General features: G+C 46.9%; 1 protein-coding gene across 1 annotated transcript in view; it reads left to right on the forward strand.

The window, feature by feature from the left end:
- The window catches only part of ADGRB1 (adhesion G protein-coupled receptor B1), a gene marked incomplete at its 5' end in the record, with an annotated part of 159600 nt that extends 139442 nt beyond the window's left edge, over nt 1-20158 (forward strand). The window contains 4 exons of the mRNA XM_044453219.1: nt 7455-8164; nt 10386-10421; nt 13884-13988; nt 19466-20158. Of these exons, the coding sequence (XP_044309154.1) occupies nt 7455-8164; nt 10386-10421; nt 13884-13988; nt 19466-19663 (1049 nt within the window). The remainder of the gene's footprint in view (nt 1-7454; nt 8165-10385; nt 10422-13883; nt 13989-19465) is intronic.
- Between the last annotated feature and the right edge of the window lie 840 nt (nt 20159-20998).

Genomic DNA, 20998 nt, shown 5'->3' on the forward strand with positions numbered 1-20998 from the left:
CCCCTGGCTCACTCCAACCCCATATAGTATCCCAATCTTTCAAACCAGGATCTCTTTTAAGAATGATGATGAGTGATGTATGCTGTTTTGTAAAGTCCTTGTCTTTTTCTTCCTAGATTTCTTCTTTGTTTTTCTTCATTTTGAGCTGTCTGTTTTTATCTCACTCATCCTTGCGGGGGCATTATCTGGGTTGCAGCCTCCAGGAAGTGGAAGCAAAACCTTGTTTTCCAAGAGATGCATACTTACTTGTCCAAGAGGCAGTAGAACCATCCTCATTTTGGCTTACATGTTTACTTACTTACTACATCCCTGAATTTTTGTTCAGCTCAACCATGAAAAGTTTTGTGTGAACTTGTTCTTACTCTTTCTTTTGCCTTCATCTCTGTTTTCCATTTGTCCACTAGTCTTTTTTTTATTATTGGTTGCTTGTCCAGATGGCAGCTTCCCCAACGGGCAGTGCAACATGTATTTAGGAGTGCAAGAGATGGTCCAGTCAAAATGTCAGCACCTTCCCATGACTGCCCCTTTTTGTCACCAATGCTGAATGGTTCCCACATTCAGTGTGAACTGTGCAACACCCTCCAGCTGGTGTCAGCCATGTGGTTTGGCAGCAGTTTGACAGGCTGAAGGATGGAGGGGACTGAGAAGAGTGTATCAGTCACAGAGGATGAGAAATTACTTCCAATTTACTCATGAGCAGAACTGACTCAGTTAACACTTTCCAGAACTGAACACAGATGTAACCCATAGTCAGTTTCTGAGCTTACAACTTGTGGAACAAATACAAAACAAAACTGTGTATATTTGAAAACTGTGCATGTAAAACCCATACTTCTGAAAAATGTGTGTTAAGTCATGAGAGAAAAAGGCGTATGTTTAAAAGCTATGCACAGTTGGTGAATTTGCATGATTTGGAGAACGTGCATGGAAATCGCTTTGCTTTTTTCCTCCCCCTTTTAATGTGAAACCAACAAACAAAACCTCAATCTGATAATGATACCAGTCAGATTAAGTTTCACAGCAGAATTGGAAATGCTTGAGAAGCTCGGTGTTTTGCAAATTTGCATTTCCCTAATCAGCAGCTCAGATGTGGGCATTTGCCTCATCCAAAGGCAATCAAAAAACCTCTTCTCACCACCCCAGATTTCCCATGTCACACCTGCATCTAGCCAGCTTGCATCACAATGGAAGCAGGAGCATTGCTGGTGAGAAGCCTCAGAGCCCTCCTAGATGAACTAGCCTGGCCAAAAACAATCCTCTTGCATCGGTACTCCTTCAGTGGGGCCATTTGCTATGCTCCAGCTCCATGATTTTGAGAGGGACCGTGAGCGGTCATGGACTCCACTAGTGCTGAAATGCCCTTCGGCAGACCACTTCCTTTTCTGTCCCCGCATGACCCTCGCATCACCGTCTGCTGTTGTTTTCCCTCCTCACCCTCCTCATCTTCTTCTCCCCACTTTCTCTCCCCCTGCTGACAATCTCATTTGACACCAAAACTGGTCCAAAATGACCCAGAAAAGATTTTGCAAGAAAAAGGCAGAGGGTTTCCTTTTCCTTTCCCTCCCCCAAAAGGCAAAGGCCATTTGCAGGATTCTCCCCCAAATCTTTGCATCCATTTTTGACTGGGATGTCTCCACTCCTAGTGCCCTAGGATGCCACCAGGCCTGGGACACTGCCGGATACACATGTGAGACTGTTAATTGCACTCACATTAGCACGTTGGAGACATCTCTTCCTGGAGAATGTTGATGAAAGAGTCCCTCCAAATTCTTTGCCCACAAACAGTGGAACAGATTTTTAAAGACCACAGATGCACAGTTCTTTTCTGGTGTCTGACTGACACCAGGATCCTGCCTTTAACAAAATGAAAGGCACCCCTAAAAGAGGTATTGGAGGAAGCATGTCCTAACAATCCCGGGGGAACCAGCTGCCTGGAGAGGCGGTGGGCTCTCCCACACTAGAAGCATTCAAGGTGAAATGGACAGCCCTCTGAGTGGGATGGTGTAATGTGCTGTCCTGCACCAGCAGGGGGTTGGACCTGAGGGCCTTCATGGCCCCTCCAAACCCTACTCTTCTATGGTTCCTCAAGTAACTTTTCTTTCATACTTGGAGAGCATCTCTATTTTCCTTCTGAGTACTGTACAGATAGGGAGCGATCAGGCAGTCCCTTCCTCCAGGCTGCATCTTCTGGGAAGAGCAACATTGATGCTCGAGGGAATCACACAGTGGAGCAGCTGCTCCTTCACTGGCCAAAGGATGGGGCCAGGTTGGTCTGTCTCTTGGCATCTCGGTCCTCCTGGGAGGCCAGGGAAAGCAGCCTCCCTTGATCTCCTGGCCGGTACAGGAGCCCAGAGGGTGTCTGCCGTCATCTCTGCACTCCCAAGTCACTAGCAGATGGAGCAGACTGTTCCTTCGAGGCAGGGAGGCGGCAAGCCCTCGGCAGCTGCTCCTCTTCTGGCCCCCAGATGGAGCCGTGTTGGACTCCTCCTTGCTCTGACGTTCATTATGAGCCGCAGAGGGTGCAGCCTGGCGAAGGCCACGCTCCTAAACATATTTACTAGAGAGGAAGCCTCACTGAACTCAGTGGGACGTGATGCTAATGCAACATGCTTAGCATTGCACCGTAGCATTGCAGCCCTCCACACATTAAGCAAAATGGGACTTACTTGTGAGTAAACAGGCTTAGTATTGGGCGGCATGATTGTTCCCCTAAACACACACACACATACACAGTGAAAATCGTATTGCAATCAAATAATCCTGGGGATTCTAGTTGAATAAATATGCAAATAATTTGTATGGGGGGTAATCTTTAATGAGCGGGGGGAGATCTCAACCAGGTTTGGCCACAGAATGGTTTCAAAAATGGCCTTTCCAAAATTTGGTCTTTAGAGTACCAGGAAGAATTGAGCCACTTTCAAAATTCCTTTAGATTCTGTTTTAAATCATCAGTGGATACCGTAGTTTGGGTAGTTTGTTTTCATATATTTGTTTACTACAGGGGTTTGCGACGCATGTCCTCAGGGCCTCATGCAACCGTGCCCCCCAGGGCAGCCCCAAGGCAGCCCCTCGTCACCCCACACTGCAAAACCTGCAGCGGCAAAACCGGGCATTTTCCCTAATCAGGTGGCACCTTTTCTCAGCTTACCCATCTGTGGCCACTGACCACTGAATTTCGGTGGCAAACCACCCTTTTTTGCCACTGCTCTGCCACAGAATTCTGCGGGGAGGAGGTGTCAGGACTGCAGCCCATGGAGGGGCCCAGCTTGGTGAAAGCGGCCCCCAGACTTTCCCATGGTCCAGCATCTCCCCAGGACCAAGCACCTTCTGCACTGGTCATGCACAACAGAAATCAGTCACAGCAACTCTCATGCATCAGGGTTGCCCTGACCTCAATAGAACAAAGCAACTAGCAGGGTGGGGATTCCCTTGCACTGATCCAGTTTGGGCAGCAAGTTCAGGAACGAGAGGGGGTTACTTGAGGGATGTCCTTTGCGTCTGAACACACTGGCTGCACATGGGGTTTGATTCCCAGTGAGTGCCCCTTGGCAGAGCCCTCCTGAGCCTGGGAGCCGAGCCCAGAGAAGCGGGTTCCTCATCCATCCCTGGGGCCTCCTTGAGCAGGACTCGCAGCCAAAGCAGCATCTTCTGTTCACTTTAATTTTTATTGTATTTACTATTGTATTTATATGCTGCCAGGTAGTCCAAAAGGCCTCGCTAGGGGGCATGCACCAATCAAAATCAAGCAAGGATTCAACATTCTCAACCATTTCAGAATACTAAAGGCAATAAAAGCACTTCCAAAATTTATAAAAATATAAATGGCAATAAGAATGATTTAACAATGATCATTCAAAATCATATCCAGGTGTGGAGGACAACGATTAATAAAATTTACAAGATCCCTCAAAACTAAAAAATTACTAAAATGGGTGGAGAAGAGAAATGTTTTCTCCTGGTGCCGGAAGGAGAGCAGAGTTGGCACCAGGCGAGCTTCTCTGGGGAGCCTGTTGGGTGCAGCCACCGAGAAGGCCCTGTTTCTATTTGCCATCCCTCTCATCTCTCTGAAGGATGGCTCTATCAGAAGGGCTAGGGTGAGGGTTAGGCCTCTTACCCAGATCTTAATGGTTGGGTAGGTATATACAGGAGCCAGCCAGAAGGAGAAGCACACTGCAAAGCTACCTGGCGCAAAACCAGCATGCAAGCAAAGACCAGGTAACCCTGCCTATACTGCCGGCCACAGAGCATCTTTTCACCATGATGTTTCTACAGGGTCATAGTTAAGCTATATGTGCCTCATCTGGTAGGCTGGAATGACAGCCTTTGTCAAATTTAAACTGGATAGATAGATGGCTAGATAGATAGGTAGACAGACAGACAGACAGACAGACAGATACATATAGGGTACAAAAATGTGGAATACAAAAAGCACAGATGGAGCAGGAACGAGTGTGACTTAGTTTCTGCAAACCTGCAGGAATCAGTTGAAGAAGCTGATTTGACAAATTCAGGTCTCCCACTAGTGTTGCCTTCAGGTTTTCCTCTGGAACTGAAGCCCACTCAAAACGTCCTTAATCAGAAATTATTCTAGTGGAAGAAAAATGTTGCTCTTGAACCCTTCAGAAGTCAGAGGAGATTCTCGACTCTGGAAATCCTCTTGTGAGCCACAGTCGCTTAATTTTGTTAAAGAGCAGGAAGTGTCAAGCTTGCTGTACCCCCATGAGAGCAACACCTGCCCAATTGTCTAAAAATGGATGACATTGCCAAAATGGAAGCAATGGGTTGGCTGACCTCCATCTGCTTCCCCCAGTTATCTTAAAAACACAGAATCAAGGGAATTTGGCCCAGCCATGCAAGATTCAGAAAAGATGGGAGAAGCAGAAATCTTTCATTTTAGTCTCCATCACAAGTTCCTCACTCAGTTACATGGGAAGCTTTTCAAAACATGCTTTTTCTTCCACTAAGTGGCTTTCATGAAGAAGCCAAGTGAAGCCAAACAAAACAAAACAGAACAAAACACTAAAGGAAATACAGCAGTTCAAAATAGCAAAAAACGTTCATAGTTCAATCCATGTCACAAGAAGAAGGAAGTTATTATCTATTCAAAAGCCGGTCAGGTAAAAGTAACTTCAACCTGTTGTAAACTGCTTTGGGGCAGTAGAAGTGAAGTAACAGCAGCAGCAGCTGAACCCCAGAATCCACATGAACCAAAGGCAAATAGAAATTGAAATCTGTTCAGGGCCCATTTTAAAAAAGAACAGGGAGTGAGTGCAATCCCACCCTCATGAATGGAGTTCCCAAGTAAGGGGCCATTCTGAGAAGACTCCCACACTTGTCCCCATAGAAGAACGGCTCATGGGCCGTTCTTTCCCCTTCTCTGAGGGTTACCTGTCTTTACCTGAGACTATGGCAACGGACTCAACTTTTCCCCCTTGGAGCTCAGAGTTAGCTGCACAAACGTTGGTTTCCTTGCAAATGTGCTTGTGCGCGTGTGTGTGTGTGAGAGAGAGAGATCTATGTTCAGTACTTCTGTCAGAAAAAATATATTTATTCTTGTTGTGTGTGTGTGTTTGTATTAACACTGAAGCTATTTTTTTGCCCCTCAAAGCATCCTGAGAGTGTCCGCTTTAGCTATCCGAGCGCTCAAACAGTGACAGCTAACCAAAGGTTACGTGGGGCAGAGGGAGGAAGCATGCATTGCACAGAGACTTGGACCTGGTCCATTGTCCGAAGTTGTGTCACCACACAAAAATAATTTCCTTTGGGACTTGGAGTCCAAACAGACCCCCCCCCCCCCCGGCGCCACCTGGACGCATCTTCGTTCCCTTCGCTGACAAATGGCATGGCTCCCCGATTTTGCAAAAGTGCTCCTGACACTTTCAGGAATCGGGAGCTGAGGGCAAACCTTATTCATGAAGTGGAAGACCAAAGGGGAAGAGGCTGTTCAGGGACTCAAGCTGGACTGAAATCTCTTCGGTCCATGTTTGCTCAAGCGTCTATGAATCCCCCATTCAGCCCCAGGGAGCGGAGATGGTGGGAATCCCAACTTAGACAATCTGTCAAGCTAAGGCTGATTTGTGGGAAAAGGGGATGCCAGGATTAGCCAGCCAGAATTTTGTGCATTTAATCATCTGCCAGGAATGGAAGACAGAAGCCAGAGTAAAAAATAAATAGATCATCATTTCAAATGCTCGAGCAACTGTCAGATGAGGCATGTACCATTATATAAAGATCACTAGGAGGTTGTGGGACTGATCTGCTTATTGTGGTGCTGTTTTCCATTGCCGTACACCACAGGGGCAGTTTTGGCCTTCCAGAGGTGGTTGAACTTCCCGTCCCATCAGTCTCAGCCACAATAGATAATGGTCAGAATCGAGAGTAGCTGTAGTAGAAGAGTGAAATGTTCCCATCCCTGGAACTCCCTGGAATGATTCCAAGATTCGTGGAATTCCTCAACAGAGTCTGTAAACGCCTTTAAATATTTATTTTAAAGACACTGTTCCTTATCTTTTCTTTCCTTGCACATCCCGCCCCTGATTTTCACAACGTTCAGAACTAGAGCCACATTACCTTCTTTGGATATCCACCTCACCTTTTGGGTGCACCTATTTTGAAAGTCTCTTCGGCATCAAGTCCCACATTGCTTCATCTCCACAGTCAGGGGAACCTTGTTCGCCAGTTTCATGGCAACCTTTTGCAGCAGAAGTGGTGGGAAAAGATGCAGCATAAATTAGGAGCAAAAGTGATGGCTTTCCATCCCTCTCCAACACAAATCCGGATATGCCCCTTCTCATCAGAAATGGTGCTAACACAAGGTTTCCCCCTTTCCAGTGTTCCAGGGGTGTGGAAAGGCTCGGGGGAAAGCTTGCCATTTTCACCCGAGTCTTGTAGCCACGGCAAGCAAATGGCAAAGTCTGTTCAAACTGTCCTATCTATTTTCCCCCCATCTGAATGACATGGGTAAGAGTTTGTTTATGCCGATCAAAATTAAAGTCTTTAAATCAGACACTGGTCAAACCCAAAGAAGCCCCATCATTGGATCAGAAACCAGCTCTGCTCTATTACAACTACACTGTTGGAGAACAGTTAAATTATTTTATTTCTGCATTTGAATTTGCAATCACACCTGGGTGGCTTGAGAATATGAGTTTGTTTGGAATGTATGTACTACTCCAGGTAAATTAAAACTAGATCATTCGTACCTCCTATTCATGGGAGGTTTGATTTGACCTTGCTGTGCAGCAGTGACGACTAATTTCAGAAGATGCAGGAGATGCATGTTTCACACGGGGTAAGATCACAATGAAGCCGTAACACCATTAGGAGTCTCTGGTCTAAGTGCAGAAAGGACGTTTTGTCCCGGCAGGGTGGCTTCCGTGAGTCTTCTCTGTTGTGTAGGAATAGGCTTTTGGTTGCAAGTGCTGACAATATGCCTCTCCCCCCCGATTTGCTAGTGCTAAATAAAGACATCAGCACTTGCCGGACCATGACCATCACAGGAACCTTGAAGCGCCCATCACTGCAGGATGAGGAGAAGCTGAAGCTGAACCACCAAAAGGGTCCGTTGAACTTTAACAGTCTTCCAGCCAATGTCTCCAAGATGCACCTCCAGGGCTCCCCCCATTACCTGGGGGCCATCAACCTCAATGACTTCAGCAACCACACCCTCACTCTGAAGAAGGACAAGAGTCAGCCTCCCAAGTCCATCTACATCTGCGACGGGGATATTTTCAAAAAGCTGGACTCGGAGCTCTCCCGGGCACAGGACCAAGCCATAGATTCCAGCTATGTCATCCTGCCCACCAACACCTCCACCCTACGGCCCAAGCCACCACCTCCACCGCCACCACCCAAGGATGAGACAAAATACAGCATCAACATTGACCAGATGCCTCAGACGAGGCTCATCCACCTCAGCATGGCCACTGACCCGGGCTTTGTGGTCAAGAGCCCCCCAAGAGAGCCCGTGCTGATGAGCTGCGGGGAGGTTCAGGCTCCCCCACTGGTGCAGCAGCAGCAGCAACAGCAGCTGTCGCCCCCAACGGTCAACAAATCCGGCGATTCACACATGCCCAACAGCTTGTGTGAGCCAGGGGAATCGGGCAACTCTGGGTTGGTGTCCAAGAGTGAGACGGTCTCCACTCTTTCCATGAGCTCGCTTGAGGTAAGTGGCAGGCACAGCTCGATGGCAGTGAGCAAAACTGGAGACGGAACCTGTCAGGTTCTAGTTCCAGGGAACAAGGAGCTCAGCTACCTTGGCTTTCTAGGACTTTGCAGGGAGCTGAGAGCCAGAACACCGGGCCGGGTGGACCAGTGATCTGACTCAAGAGGAGGCACGTCCATGTGGCCATTTAAAAGGGAAGTGGGCGACTCCTGTACCGGGAGGCTCTCCATCCATCGCAGCTTTGTTGGAGCTCTCCATGGTGCTGAAGTCCACCCCACGATGGGTTCACCACCATGGAGTACTATAGACAGTTCCTATAAAGCTCAAAAGAAAAGCTGCCAAGCACAAAGCATTTCATTGGCTCAGGAATTGCCAGTCTCACTTGTCTAAGGAAACTCAAGGGCCTTTTCTGCCAGATGTGGTAGCTTTTCCAAACTAAGACCCTTTCCCAGTGCTTAATGCCATGCATTATTTCTATCGTTTTCTTCCTATTGATATCAATACTTCTATGCCACACCATTGCCAAAGCTCTCTGGGCAGTTCAGAAAAAGTCATTGAGCCTTTTCAGGATACTTCTTACAAGCATTTTCTACATAGGCGCAGAATGTCCTCTCTGAGCCTTACAAAAGTGCTCTTGACAGCACGTCTCCCCAGTGACAGTCCCAACACCATACCCACTTTGTCACACCGACTTTCTGATGCGTGATTTATGATGCCCAAAGTCGGTGATGGGACTTATGCACTGATTCATGCATGACTGTTTGGCCATTTGGGGTTAAAACAGCCCTCCAAGGAGAGGCGTGATCGAAACTGGCGAGTCACTATAGGATGGCAGCTGGCATCAGATAACGCTCTCAGAATGATAGTAGGAACTGGGGTATTTCAGGATGGCTCATGCTTTGACTGTTGAAATCAATCAATCAATCACCCAGTCCCAGGGCCGTCTTAACAGCATGATGGGCCCTGGGCAAAGCAGTGTACTGGGGCCCCTACGACAACTACAACTACTGTTAATTTTGGAAGTTTTCCCATTTTCCAAGGGTTAACATACACAGATGAGTATGGGGCCCATGGGCAAGTGCCCATCAGGCCCATGCGTTCAGACGGCCCTGCCCAGTCCTGTGTACCACTGGCTCCTGCTGCATAAAAAAGGAACTCAGATGCTCAGACCAATGGCCTACCTGGTTCTGCATCCTGTTCACACGTAACAGAAGCCCATGGTTGGGACATGAGTGAAAGGCGTCTTCCCAGCCAGGTGCCCCTGAAAGGCTCTACATGGGCATGTTGCCCCTGAGACCAGCATTTGCACCTGGGCCGGTAGCTATTGATAGCCTTATCCTTCATGAATCCATGCAAGTGATTTTCAGCACCATCCAGGTCGGTCTTCTTCACAATGTTGCGTAGCAATGAACTGGTGAGCTGTGCAAAGCTTCCCATTAATTAAATAAGGGGAGGCAGGACTGTGCTGGTGTTTGAAAGCCCACTGGTTGGCTACAGAGAACAGAACCTGGACTCCGTATTTTGAAAGGAGTTCTGGGGGTCGGGCCCTTGATGGCTTTATGGAAGCGTCCCAGTTAGATATTAGTGGCCTGAATTGTCATGGAGGCCAGCTTCAGGCCATTGGCCCAGGTAGTCTGGCATTGTCCACATTGTCTCCCAATGGTGCTTCTCCAATTCTGCAGCAAATGACTTTCCTGCCCTCCCTAGAGAAGCCAGGACTCAGATCTGGGGTGTTCTGCTTGCAGAACTTGTGCTCTACCACTGAGCGTGTGCAGCAGTTGCAACTTCGCCCTCAAAGACGCGTCAATCTGTCTCAACACCTCACTGATGATAGGAGTTTAAAGAGGGAGGAAGGGTGGAGAAAGGCCTTCACCTCAGGGCAAGAGCGCACGAACATAAAGAAATGCAAGCGTGAACACAGGATGGGGAGCTCACATTTTAATGCACCTTTCCCCACATGACCCAATGCACAGTGAAAATGCGGTATATTTGGAAAGTACTTTGCAGGAAGGGTGCATCCTATGAATTCTCCGCACAAGATGTTTATACATTTCCATCAAAGACTGGAGAGCATCTCAGATTTGGGGATGAACTGAATGGTGGGCTGGAAAATCTCTGAAAATTTGGAACAGAACTAATTTAAGTCGCAAAACTGAAACCACTGCATAGGGTATGATGACCTTTCTTTCTTTCATTTCTTTCTTTCACTTTTATTTCCCAGAGACGGAAATCCCGGTATGCAGAACTAGATTTTGAGGTGGGTACTGTGTGCTTCTTTCTTTTTCATTTCCACTATGAAGATGGTTGGGGTTGGGGTTGGGGTCGGGGTCGGGGTCGGGATCGGGGTCGGGGTTTAATGCAGAGCTATTTGAGAGATTTAGTTGACTGGTATTTCAGCCATACTATCTATACTGACTATACTTCCCCAGTGCATGCACACATCAGAACAAATCTCTTCTTTAGATTTTACACTTAATCCGAATTTTGCACTGCATTCCTTGACTCAACACACACACACATACAAAATAAAAAATACATTTAGAACTGTGTGTGTTCAGGGAGAAACCATTTAGAAATGTGTATTAGCCTTTGCAATTTGCTCAGAAAACATTTGCTATTGGGTAGTTTAAAATAGAATTAATTAGCACAGTGGTCCTATTACCCACCCGACCAAGTCCCAGCTCTGAGGTTGGAAAGGGGTACTGACCCCAGGACTGGAGCTCTGCCCTTGGAGCAGCCTCCTCTGGAAAGATCCATGCACCGTATCTCTTCGGCTGGATGAGCAACCTCAGAGGAAGAGAGCAGGGTGTGTTCCAGGGGACAGGGAGAGGAGGGATCCAGTGCAGCAAAGATGTGGCACAGCCTGGTGGCACCTCAGCCTCCTTTCCTTCACTGCAGAGTTGGGGGGCTGAAATCCAGGGTCCAGATGTTTGCATGGCGGGATGGGTGCCTAGGATGCCCATAATCTTCCACGTTCAGCCCATCGAATTGCACACTCAACAAAACAAGCGACCAAACAAATGCCACAGTTCCTTGCCTTTCTTTTTTAAGCACAAAGATCGGGTTGGTCCACCATGTGGCCCCCAAGGCCTCGTTCTGCACCCCGTTTGCCACTCGGAGTCCCCCAGTACCCCCTCGTCAGGTTCCCAACAATGGCACAGGCATGATTGCAGCCAGCTCAGCCGAGGCTGCTGACCCATCCCTCTCTCAATCTGAGGCTCAGGAAGAGGGAGGGCCGGGCCAGCAGTCTCACCAAAGCTTGCCCCGGCATACAGTGCAGCTCCAGCTGATGCGCATCAGCAGGAGCAGCAAGGCATCCTGGGGAGAGATTGTCAACTCAAGTACAAGAGACTCGGTGCACCAATTCCAAGGAGGAAGAGGGCGCCATGGGAGGGTTTCTGGGCAGGAGAAACAGAGAAAAAAGGGAAGGACCACCTCAGAGGAGCAGTCACTGTGCTTGGGCTGTGGCCGGAGGAGGAGCAGCCTGTGGCCTCTGTGTGACCCAACCTCTCGGAGGAAGGCCGACTCTGAGACCTCAGTCATCTGGATTTGCTCCCGCATGTCCTCCTCCCTGTTTTCTGGTGCGCCAACGGTTTTGCTTCTTCGAACTCACAGAGAAAAGCCAACTCTGAGCCCTCATATCCATTTTCTCCCCCCTTCAATGCTAAAATAAATATTTAAACTGTGTATATTAAATTGAATGAATATATTGCAAACCCTTTAATTTACAATATGGAAATACAGTGCATTGTGTGTTCCCTGTCAAAATTCTCATGCAACCCTCAAGGTGCAAAACTTGGACCACCCTGGCATAGATGAATGCAGGAACAAGGTGGAAGAGACTGATGAATGGATGCGGGTGAAATTGGCCTGTATCAGAAATACAGTTTATTGTACCCCCAACTGTCAGCATCCCCGCTAGGGATGTTGTTGTTGTTGTTGTTAGTCGTGAAGTCGTGTCTGACCCATCGTGACCCCCTGAACAACACTCCTCCAGGCCTTCCTGTCCTCCTCTATCCCCTGGAGTCCACTTAAGCTCACACCCACTGCTTCAGTGACTCCATCCAGCCACCTCATCCTTTGCCATCCCCGTCTTCTTTTGCTGTCAATTGTTCCCAGCATCAGGCTCTTCTCCAGGGAGTCCTTCCTTCTCATTAGGTGGCAAAAGTATTTGAGCTTCATCTTCAGTATCTGGCCTTCTGAAGAGCAGTCAGGGTTGGTCTCCTCTAGGGCCAACTGGTTTGATCGCCTTGCGGTCCAAGGGACTCGCAGGAGTCTTCACAGAAACAGAGCGAGTCAGAAGAGGTCTCCTGGACCATCTAGTCTGGTCCCCAGTTCCAGCCAGCTCCACTCATGGCATGCCTACCATATGTGAGGATTTTGGTTTTGCTCACAAAAAAAATGAGTATATCATATTCTAGACCCTGAATCAAGCATGTGCACAGGAATACACCCACAAAAATATTTGCATGTAATTGCTAGATATGTGCTTGAATTCAGTTTGCACTATTTTCCAGATTCAAGTTTGCACAGATTCCCTATAGACTGAATCAACCGTAATTTAAGGCATTCAAGAGGTGGCTGGAGAGCCATCTGTCAGGGATGCTTTAACCTGGAGTCCTGTGTTGAGCATCAGGTTGGACTTGATGGCCTTTTAGGGCCTTCCAACTCTACCTGTCAATGATTCTATGATTCTAATCTATATTCATGCAAATTAGGGGGGGTTGCAAATTCAGGAAAATTTGACCAAAGCTCATGTTTGAGTGATGCTTGAAGTGTGCAGTTTTCTTGTTTGTGCTGAGCAAAGAGCGATCGTAAAAACAAACATTAACCAGAGATAGGATGAGTGGCAAGAAGAATTTTTGAGAATCCTACTTATCTCAGACATTAAAGAGCAGTAAGTGTGCCATGGAAATATCCAGTGATGTAAAGATTTGCATGATCCCCAAAGAGCGTACATTTAATGTCTTCAGTCTGTTAAGAAATAGCCATAGGCCAATCTAGCAAAGTAAATGAATGAAGTCATTCTCCTGTGAGGAAAGATCTTGTGTATGATTAACAAACTCATTTTCTTCATAAGGATCCGTCTGTATGCAGAGTGGCACCTTCCACAGCTTGCAGGCACTGTTTTGATAACAGCATTATATGCCTGACAGCATGAGCTGAATGAAAGAGGACTAAAAATATGCTTTAATATGGAATCCTGCGTTGAGCAGGGGGTCGGATCCAATGGCCTTATTAGCCCCTTCCAACTCTACTCTTCTGTGATTTTATGATGTCACCATTATCAAAGAATCATTCAGACCGATCTCCAGTCATCCGTGTTTGCATGATGGACCTCTGCAAATCGCTCATGAAAATATCCATGATTGGAAATCGCACGCAATTCTAGTTAAGTGAGAGGAGAGAGGAAATTATGCTTACAGGCCCCTTCCACTTTGTCACCTCCCATGTCCCCTGGCCAAATTTTCCTTCATCTGTTGTGGAATGGTGAGTCCAGGTAGCTGGGATGGGACACAAAGCTTCGAATCAGTGAGCCTCCTCCCCCACCCCACTCATGGACTGGGAATCACACAATGGGGTGATGTCTTCCATCTATTCCTATCAGATTCTTTGTTTTTGCTGGACCTGCAATGCCTACACCCTCCTCATTCTCTCTCTCTCTCTCTCTCTCTCTCTCTCTCTCTCTCTCTCTCTCTCTCTCATTCTCCTGCTACAGAAAATCATGCACACAAGAAAACGTCACCAAGACATGTTCCAGGACTTGAACCGGAAGCTGCAGCATGCAGAGAAAGAGAAGGAATCCCCAACAACAGACCCCAAGGTGAGTCCTGAGACACCAAGCAGAAAACCCCATCATGGGGGACTGGCCATGGCAAAGGAAGGGCAAGAGAAATCCCAAAGCCTTTGACTGGGCATTTGTGGGCAGCATTCAACTGAGTTTGATGCAAAGACATGGCATTCATGTGGGGGTTCGTACACGTGGACAAACTCTTCCCACTAGGCTGAGCGTTCTGGAGCAGAGTATGACATGGCAAATTTCTGAAGACATAGAGGATCTAGCTCTTTGCAATGATATCTGGTTAGAAGTCAAGTGAAAGCAGGTGACGAGATGCCCTGCTTGGCCATCGCCTTCAAATTTGGCCCTGCATTTGGCCAAAAAGGTCTATCTGAGGAACATCCCACCTGCTCTTCAGAAAAAGTCACAATATGCTCAGTGGAAAGGAAGCAATGGGATTTCTGCCCCACTGCTAACAATTAGCAGACTCTCACCAAGATCTCAGGCAGAAAGCTCTTTTTGAACTTTGGACATCCCAAGGACTGAAATTTAAGCTGATCTTAAATACGCACAATACATATGGCGTTTCTAGAAATGTAAATTCTGTAGCTCTCTAGCAGGATGGAGGAGAATTTTGTTTTGCATTCCCATGCATATTTACTGAATTCCTCACCTTGGAATCCACAGATGAACCAAGACTCAGAAATCCTAAGAAATCCACACTTCTTGGAATATGGCAGTAGAGTAAAAAATGCACATGCATATCTGTTTATTAGAGAAATATACATGCACAAATATGTAAATTGGGGATATGACTGTCACAGAAGCATTATAAATATGGCTTGCAAAATGATGCACAATAGAAAAAATTGTATGTATTTTCACGTGGATATTTTAAAAAGTGATTGTGATCCACTAAAGTCGATTGAAACAATTCTTAATGATTGGGATAGACTGAAATTAAAGCTGGAAAAGAAGGAGAAACTGAGAAATACCAAACTGGACATATCTGGCCATCCCTTCTCAAGAGCAGCACAGGCAACAGCATTTTGCCAGCAGTGGCATTCATGGCCACAGGGCTTCGGTGAGAGAATTTCCCCTTCCTTGGGAAAGCCGTAGAGCCAATTACAAGTCTCAGGTATTACTGAGGCCTTGGATCCAACTGGCCTGTGGCATCACAGCATCTCCCACTTCTCACCTGGTTGCACTTCGGCCTGGATCCTTTGTGCCTGGGCTGCACAACTCACAGCTGATGCTGTGTGCTAGGCATGTGCCATCTCCCCCTATAACCCGGAATCCCACAGTGCTTCCAGTTGCGGCAGTCCTCAGCCATCCAGCATGGATGTGGATTGAGCAGACTACGCCGAAGTTGCCCGCGTCCTTCTTTCCCCAAGAGCAGCGTCCATCATAGAGCTTCTAAAGCTGAAGTTAGGTGCCCAGAGGTTCTACGAGGGAGTAAATGCAGCCAGGTGGGGCCATGCTGCCTTCACAAGAGACAATGGTCTGCTGTGAGGAATGGGCCGCGGACTGGATTATGATGAATATTCTCTCTCCTGCTGCCCTTCTTGTCTGGTTGCCACCACGGCAAGTATCCCGATGATCTTAGATGGCCAACATGACATATGTGTTGCACATGTAGATCAAGAAGCAATGACAGTTTGTGCTACCCCTCAACAGTGGTAGGAAGGCTGATGGAGCCAGTCATGGCATAGAACGGGGATGCGAGCCTCTGACCCACAAGGGCAAGGACAGGTGGAGGGCCAGGTGAGCATCACTCATCCCCCACATTCTAGCCCCCCGGCCCTGCCATAGACTCAGGTATTCCTTGCCACCTGCCTCCTAGCTCAGCAAATTGAAGCAAAGGGATCCCCCTCCCGAAACCAAGGGAGTCGGCACATTGCAAAGATGTGGGATCTTGAGCATCACTATTGCATAACTAGAACGGGCCTTAGGGCACATGGGGCACAATAGCTGGCCATGGTTAAGGTGAACAGGAGGAAAGAGCTGGGAAAGTCTTTCTAGGGAAGCATGCTGGTCATCTTTCCAGGACCACTGTCCTGTGTGCTGGATGTATTGCGTGTCACTCTCTGATTTCAGCTTACAATTGCTAGGAATGGCAGCCACTGCGATTTCCCCTAAAAGGGGCACAACAGCAAAGACACTTTGCCCGCAGCGGGAAACGAAGGAGGCCAAGAATGCAAGACCAAATGCCAGCTCCTACAATGTCCTCTTCAGCCGTGACCCACCCCCACCAAAACGGTTCGGGGAAGCTCTGTTGAGCGTTTGCCCCCAGCGCCTCGCTATTTCGCGCTGCCCTTGGGCGTGCCAGCTGTGGTCAGCTTCTCACTTTGTGCCAACCCGCCTCCGTTGCTCAAAGGGGGAAAAACACCCTGTTCTTTCTTGTATGTTTAGGGTCTAAAACGATGGAGCGTTTCTTCTGGTGGAAGTGATAAAACTAATGCTAGCGTAAGTCTTACTGCCTGTGTTTCCTTCGAGAACTTCATAGCCCCCCTGCCTCCAAACCGTGCCATGATGCATGCCTCCAGATGCATTCTCTCACCAGTACACACACCTAGCCCTGGATGCCACAGAACAAGGACCCACTGAATGCTCCCCTTCCCCTTCCCTTCCCCTGATTTCACATAGCAAAGGGAACTCTGACGAGTCTCCCAACCCATCCACCTGCATTGTAAAGGCCTTGATGACATCCCCTAATTTGCAGCCCCCCACCCATGCCTTGCTGATATCCAAAGATGGCAGCTTTTCCTATCTTTGCAGAGCATGTTTTACTGTTATGAAACTCCTCCCCAAACCTGCTGCCATGTGACCAACTTGGACCAGGTGAATACGAGCATGAAATGCTTTGAAACCCATTCACAGTTAATGCTTGATTCCCAAGAGTATCCTTTGGCACCGTTCTCCTGGGTTTTTCTTTGTCTCTTTCTACTCCGTCTTCTTCTAAGATGTGGGCAACATATGCTGTGTTCATGGGCCTGGCTTGTCTTCTCTTAGACAGAATCCCTGTTGGATTAGGCACTTTCTGGAGTGCACCTTCCCTTGGACAGCCAGAGCATTTGGACTTGGTTTGGTTTAGCGGCATTACTTGCCGAAGTGCTGATTTCTCCCTACAATCAGGGGAAATTGGGTGCTTCTATTTCCAGGCTACCACTCAACCACTGCTTTACAGGTTGGTTTAAATACTGGACTTGGCTTAAAAAGTGACAAAAATGGAGTGTATGAATGAGAACAATGGCAATCAGACCTGAAAAGGACACCAACTGCCAAACTGACTAGCAAAAATGGTCACTACCTGCTCCCTGGAAGCAGCCTAAAGAAGACGTGGTTTCACCCCTCAGGGAAAGATGCAAGGTTCAGATGTCCTCTCTGGTCTCAGAGTGGGAATTCCATAAGTCTTCTGGATCCTTCCATGATCAGAGCCAAGAGACACATTCATTATGATGTGGTTGTGTGTGTGTGACTGTGTTTTATTGCCTTAGGTCTCAATCTAGGATGGGAGTGACAAGGGAGTGTGTGGCTGCCACCTTTGGGGTGGTGATGAGCAGGGGAAGATATGGCGTTGGGGGGCTAACATGTCAGCATAGAAGAAGGAGGGACCGATTTTGATATCCATCCTCCTTCTGGTTATTCCCCCAACTAGAAGGTTCTTGGCTGTAATATCAACCGGCCCCTGGGCCTGACGGTGCAACTATTGACAGTGCTGCTGCTATTTATCGGTCTATAATAAAGAGTCTCTCATCCATGACTTAATTGTGGATGAGGGGGCCGGTATTACGGAGACCTGGGCAGGAGAAGGGGGAGACTCAGGGAAAGCTTGCAGAAGATTTGTGGAGGGACTTCCACCTGAGTTTTAGCCTAGATGGGTGCAGCTCAGTTTAGAGGGAAGTTTAGGGACTGTGCAAGCTGGCTAGAGAGGAAATTGTGGTTGGTTGGTGGGATATGACCTGATGAAAAACTTCCTGAAACATGGCTGGAAGAGTAGGGGATGCAAAAGGACAATTTGCATGAAGGACAAATCGTCAGTCAGTTCATATATCTGGTAACTTTTCTACCCTGGTCATGAGAAGATTCTAGCTACAGGACTCATTTCCAAACAAGTCGGAAGAAGCCTTCCATCAAAGGGGACATTGGAAGAGTTTGTTCTCCTGGTCGAGGGGAGGGGATGCCACCAGGACACTTCTGCTTCCATTGACATAGAATACAGGCAGCACCTGTGTACACGCACGCTCAGTGCGTTCTGGGTTCTCCAAACCTGTCTTCCCAGTAGCAGACACTTTTTATGAAAAATCCCTTTCTGAATTGTGCTTGCCAATACTCTACAGTGGGTTTTAGTTGAGAGAATGAGGTGGTAATTCCGACAAGCTTTAGAAGAACAACAACAAAACCTCTTGAGTTTCTGTGCATGCTGTATTGGTGGCTTCTAGACAATTGTCAGCTTACAAAAAGAACTGGGTGGTATCACTACGTGAAGGAGACTTGATACACCATTGCAGGCAGTTGAATGGGTGCAAGCAGGGAAAGAGGCAAAACAGAGGCCCAAATGAAACTCTTTTTTTTCAAACCGTAGATAGCACATGCTAGAGGGTAGACCAGTGCCAAAGGGCCATCAGTTCTTATGCAATTATTCTAATCTTTTTTATGATCTCTTTTTTCTTTTGAATCAGACAACAAAACTCTACATTTCTAATGCATCTTTAAAGCGCTCACCCAAATGAACACTTTTCCCCATATGCTGAAACATGGACATGCATGTATAGTATTTCGTTATAATGCAAGCTTTGTAAAAATGCATTGTTTTAATGTGAATGCAAGTTTGGGATCATGCATTCACCTTTGTGTTTGGACACAAGAATGAAGCCAAAATCAAAGCAAACCAATATCTGTGTATATCACTAATCTGCCTATGGCAGAAATATTTGTTTGTTTGTCCGTTTGTTTATTATTTATTAAAAGCTTTTGTATGCCATCCTGTTATACAAGATCTCAGGACGGCTTACAATATTTAAAAGGACAATTAAAACAACAATTTCAATAATAAAACAGAACAAAACAATAAACCAAACGGAGTGACTAAACTTAAAAACAATTAGAGTTTAAAATACTGTTTAAATAAAAAGGTTTTGGCCTGGCACCAAAAAGAGTATAAAATATACGGGTATTCCTGTTCTTTTGAGTCAGTTTATATGGGAAGGGGGAAAATGGGGCATTTTCTTTCTTTTTAAATGCATCCGTATAGTTGTATCATCTTCAAAAGGGTATTTTCTACCTTAAGCAGGTGCCTACCTCCTGAGTTTTTCGTAAATTGTTGTATCAAAAATAATTAATTTTGAAAGGAAACTGGCTCCCAATTTTCCCAGCACCATTTTAATTGATCACAAAGTTTTGTGAGTGATGAAGGTAACCAATTAAGCAGCTAAACCTTGCAACCCTACTTCTAATGAATGTCCCCTATTTTCTTTCTTCCTTCGCTATCTAACTTTCTCTTATCACTTCTTTCTCTACAGCAAGAAAAACAGCAGACACCAAACAAGAGACCCTGGGAAGGGATCCGGAAGGTCCACTCGCCACCAGCATGGGTCAAAAAGGACATGGAGACAGTTGTTCAGTCTCCTTTGGAACTCAAAACTGTGGAGTGGGAAAAGGCTGGTGCGACAATTCCCCTGGTCGGACAAGACATTATCGACCTCCAGACGGAGGTTTGAGGAGGGAAAGAGAAGAGAAAAGAGACTCTCAGGGTGTCTTTCCCCCTCCAGAAAATACAAAACAAAAGCAAAATACAAACAGATAAGATTTTTTTAAAGAAAAAGAACCCATCCAATGGAATCGAAATGGAGAGAGCGAAGCCCATTGGTTTCTTTTTGAAACCCTTCAGTGACAAGGAGGAAACACTGGTGTAACCTGTGAATTGTTCTCTGCAGACAGGGTGTGGGGGAAGTATTACTTTGTAGAACATAGTAGCAGTAGGTGCAGAATGAAATACGGTCTTTCCCAGGTATGGAAAGGTAGCTGGGTGGGGGGAATGAAGCAGGCCAAGGGACAGGAAAGGACATGGGAGAAGGAAAGGATCGGAGATTTTAAGGTACGAAGTCAGCCTCGGGCCCTTGGTGGCCAAATGTTGAATTGAGCATTTTACAGCCAATGTCCACGCTGCGACAACGGATGTCGAGAATGAGGGAGGTGCCATTCAGAAAGAACGATTCGATGGGAAACATGGCAAAGGGTGCATGGCTGCTGGACATTGCCTGCTCCCGCTTGGCTGCTGGATAAGGTGGTGGAAGGAAGCAACTCTCCTCATCTCCCTTCTGCCCCTTTGCTACCACTTGGGAGGAGTCGGAAACTCAACCAAGAGGCCTCCTCGTCAAGCTGGCTTCAGTGGATTTTGAGTTGATGCGATGGAGAGGGAAGGAAGAGAAAGTCCTCGGGAGAGACTCCAGAATTTCTTCCTCCATAGTGGATTTTCTGAACTCTTCAGCAAGAACAGGAGCAAAAGTGTGATGTACGGACAGGCTCCTCTTGAGGCCACAGCAATTCACTCAGCCTGTCTCCAGACAGAAAGACCTTGACTGGGTAGGGGAGGGTTTTTAAAGCAAACAAATGAACAAAAAAAGAAAAAAAGAAAAAAAGAATGTAGGTCATTATATTGACTGTTAGTAGATCATAGACAAGCTCATTCTGGGCCTTTGTACAAAAGGCTCGTGCGGCCTCATTTTTTCCTTTATTTTCAGAAGACTTGACAATATATTTCCCCTGCCCACTCTCTCAAAGTGGACAATCCCCAGTTAACAGACCTGGAGAAGTTGAGGACACGGAGAACATTGCCTTAGGACTCTGAGACAAACTGAAACAAAACAAAACAAATCGATGAGTAACATCTACTTGGGAAAAAAATCTATTTTTTTCTTCTTTTTCTTTTCTTCAATAAAAAGAGAACTTGAAACCCAAGGACTTTCCTTTCTTTGACTTGTGTCATTCCAAACATCTTTCCATGTGTTGGTTCCATGCAAACTGGGCAAGAATGCCAGGCGTTTCTTCCAGCT

This window comes from Varanus komodoensis, unplaced genomic scaffold, assembly GCF_004798865.1.
Source record: "Varanus komodoensis strain SLA01 unplaced genomic scaffold, ASM479886v1 scaffold78, whole genome shotgun sequence".
Lineage (NCBI taxonomy): Eukaryota > Metazoa > Chordata > Lepidosauria > Squamata > Varanidae > Varanus > Varanus komodoensis.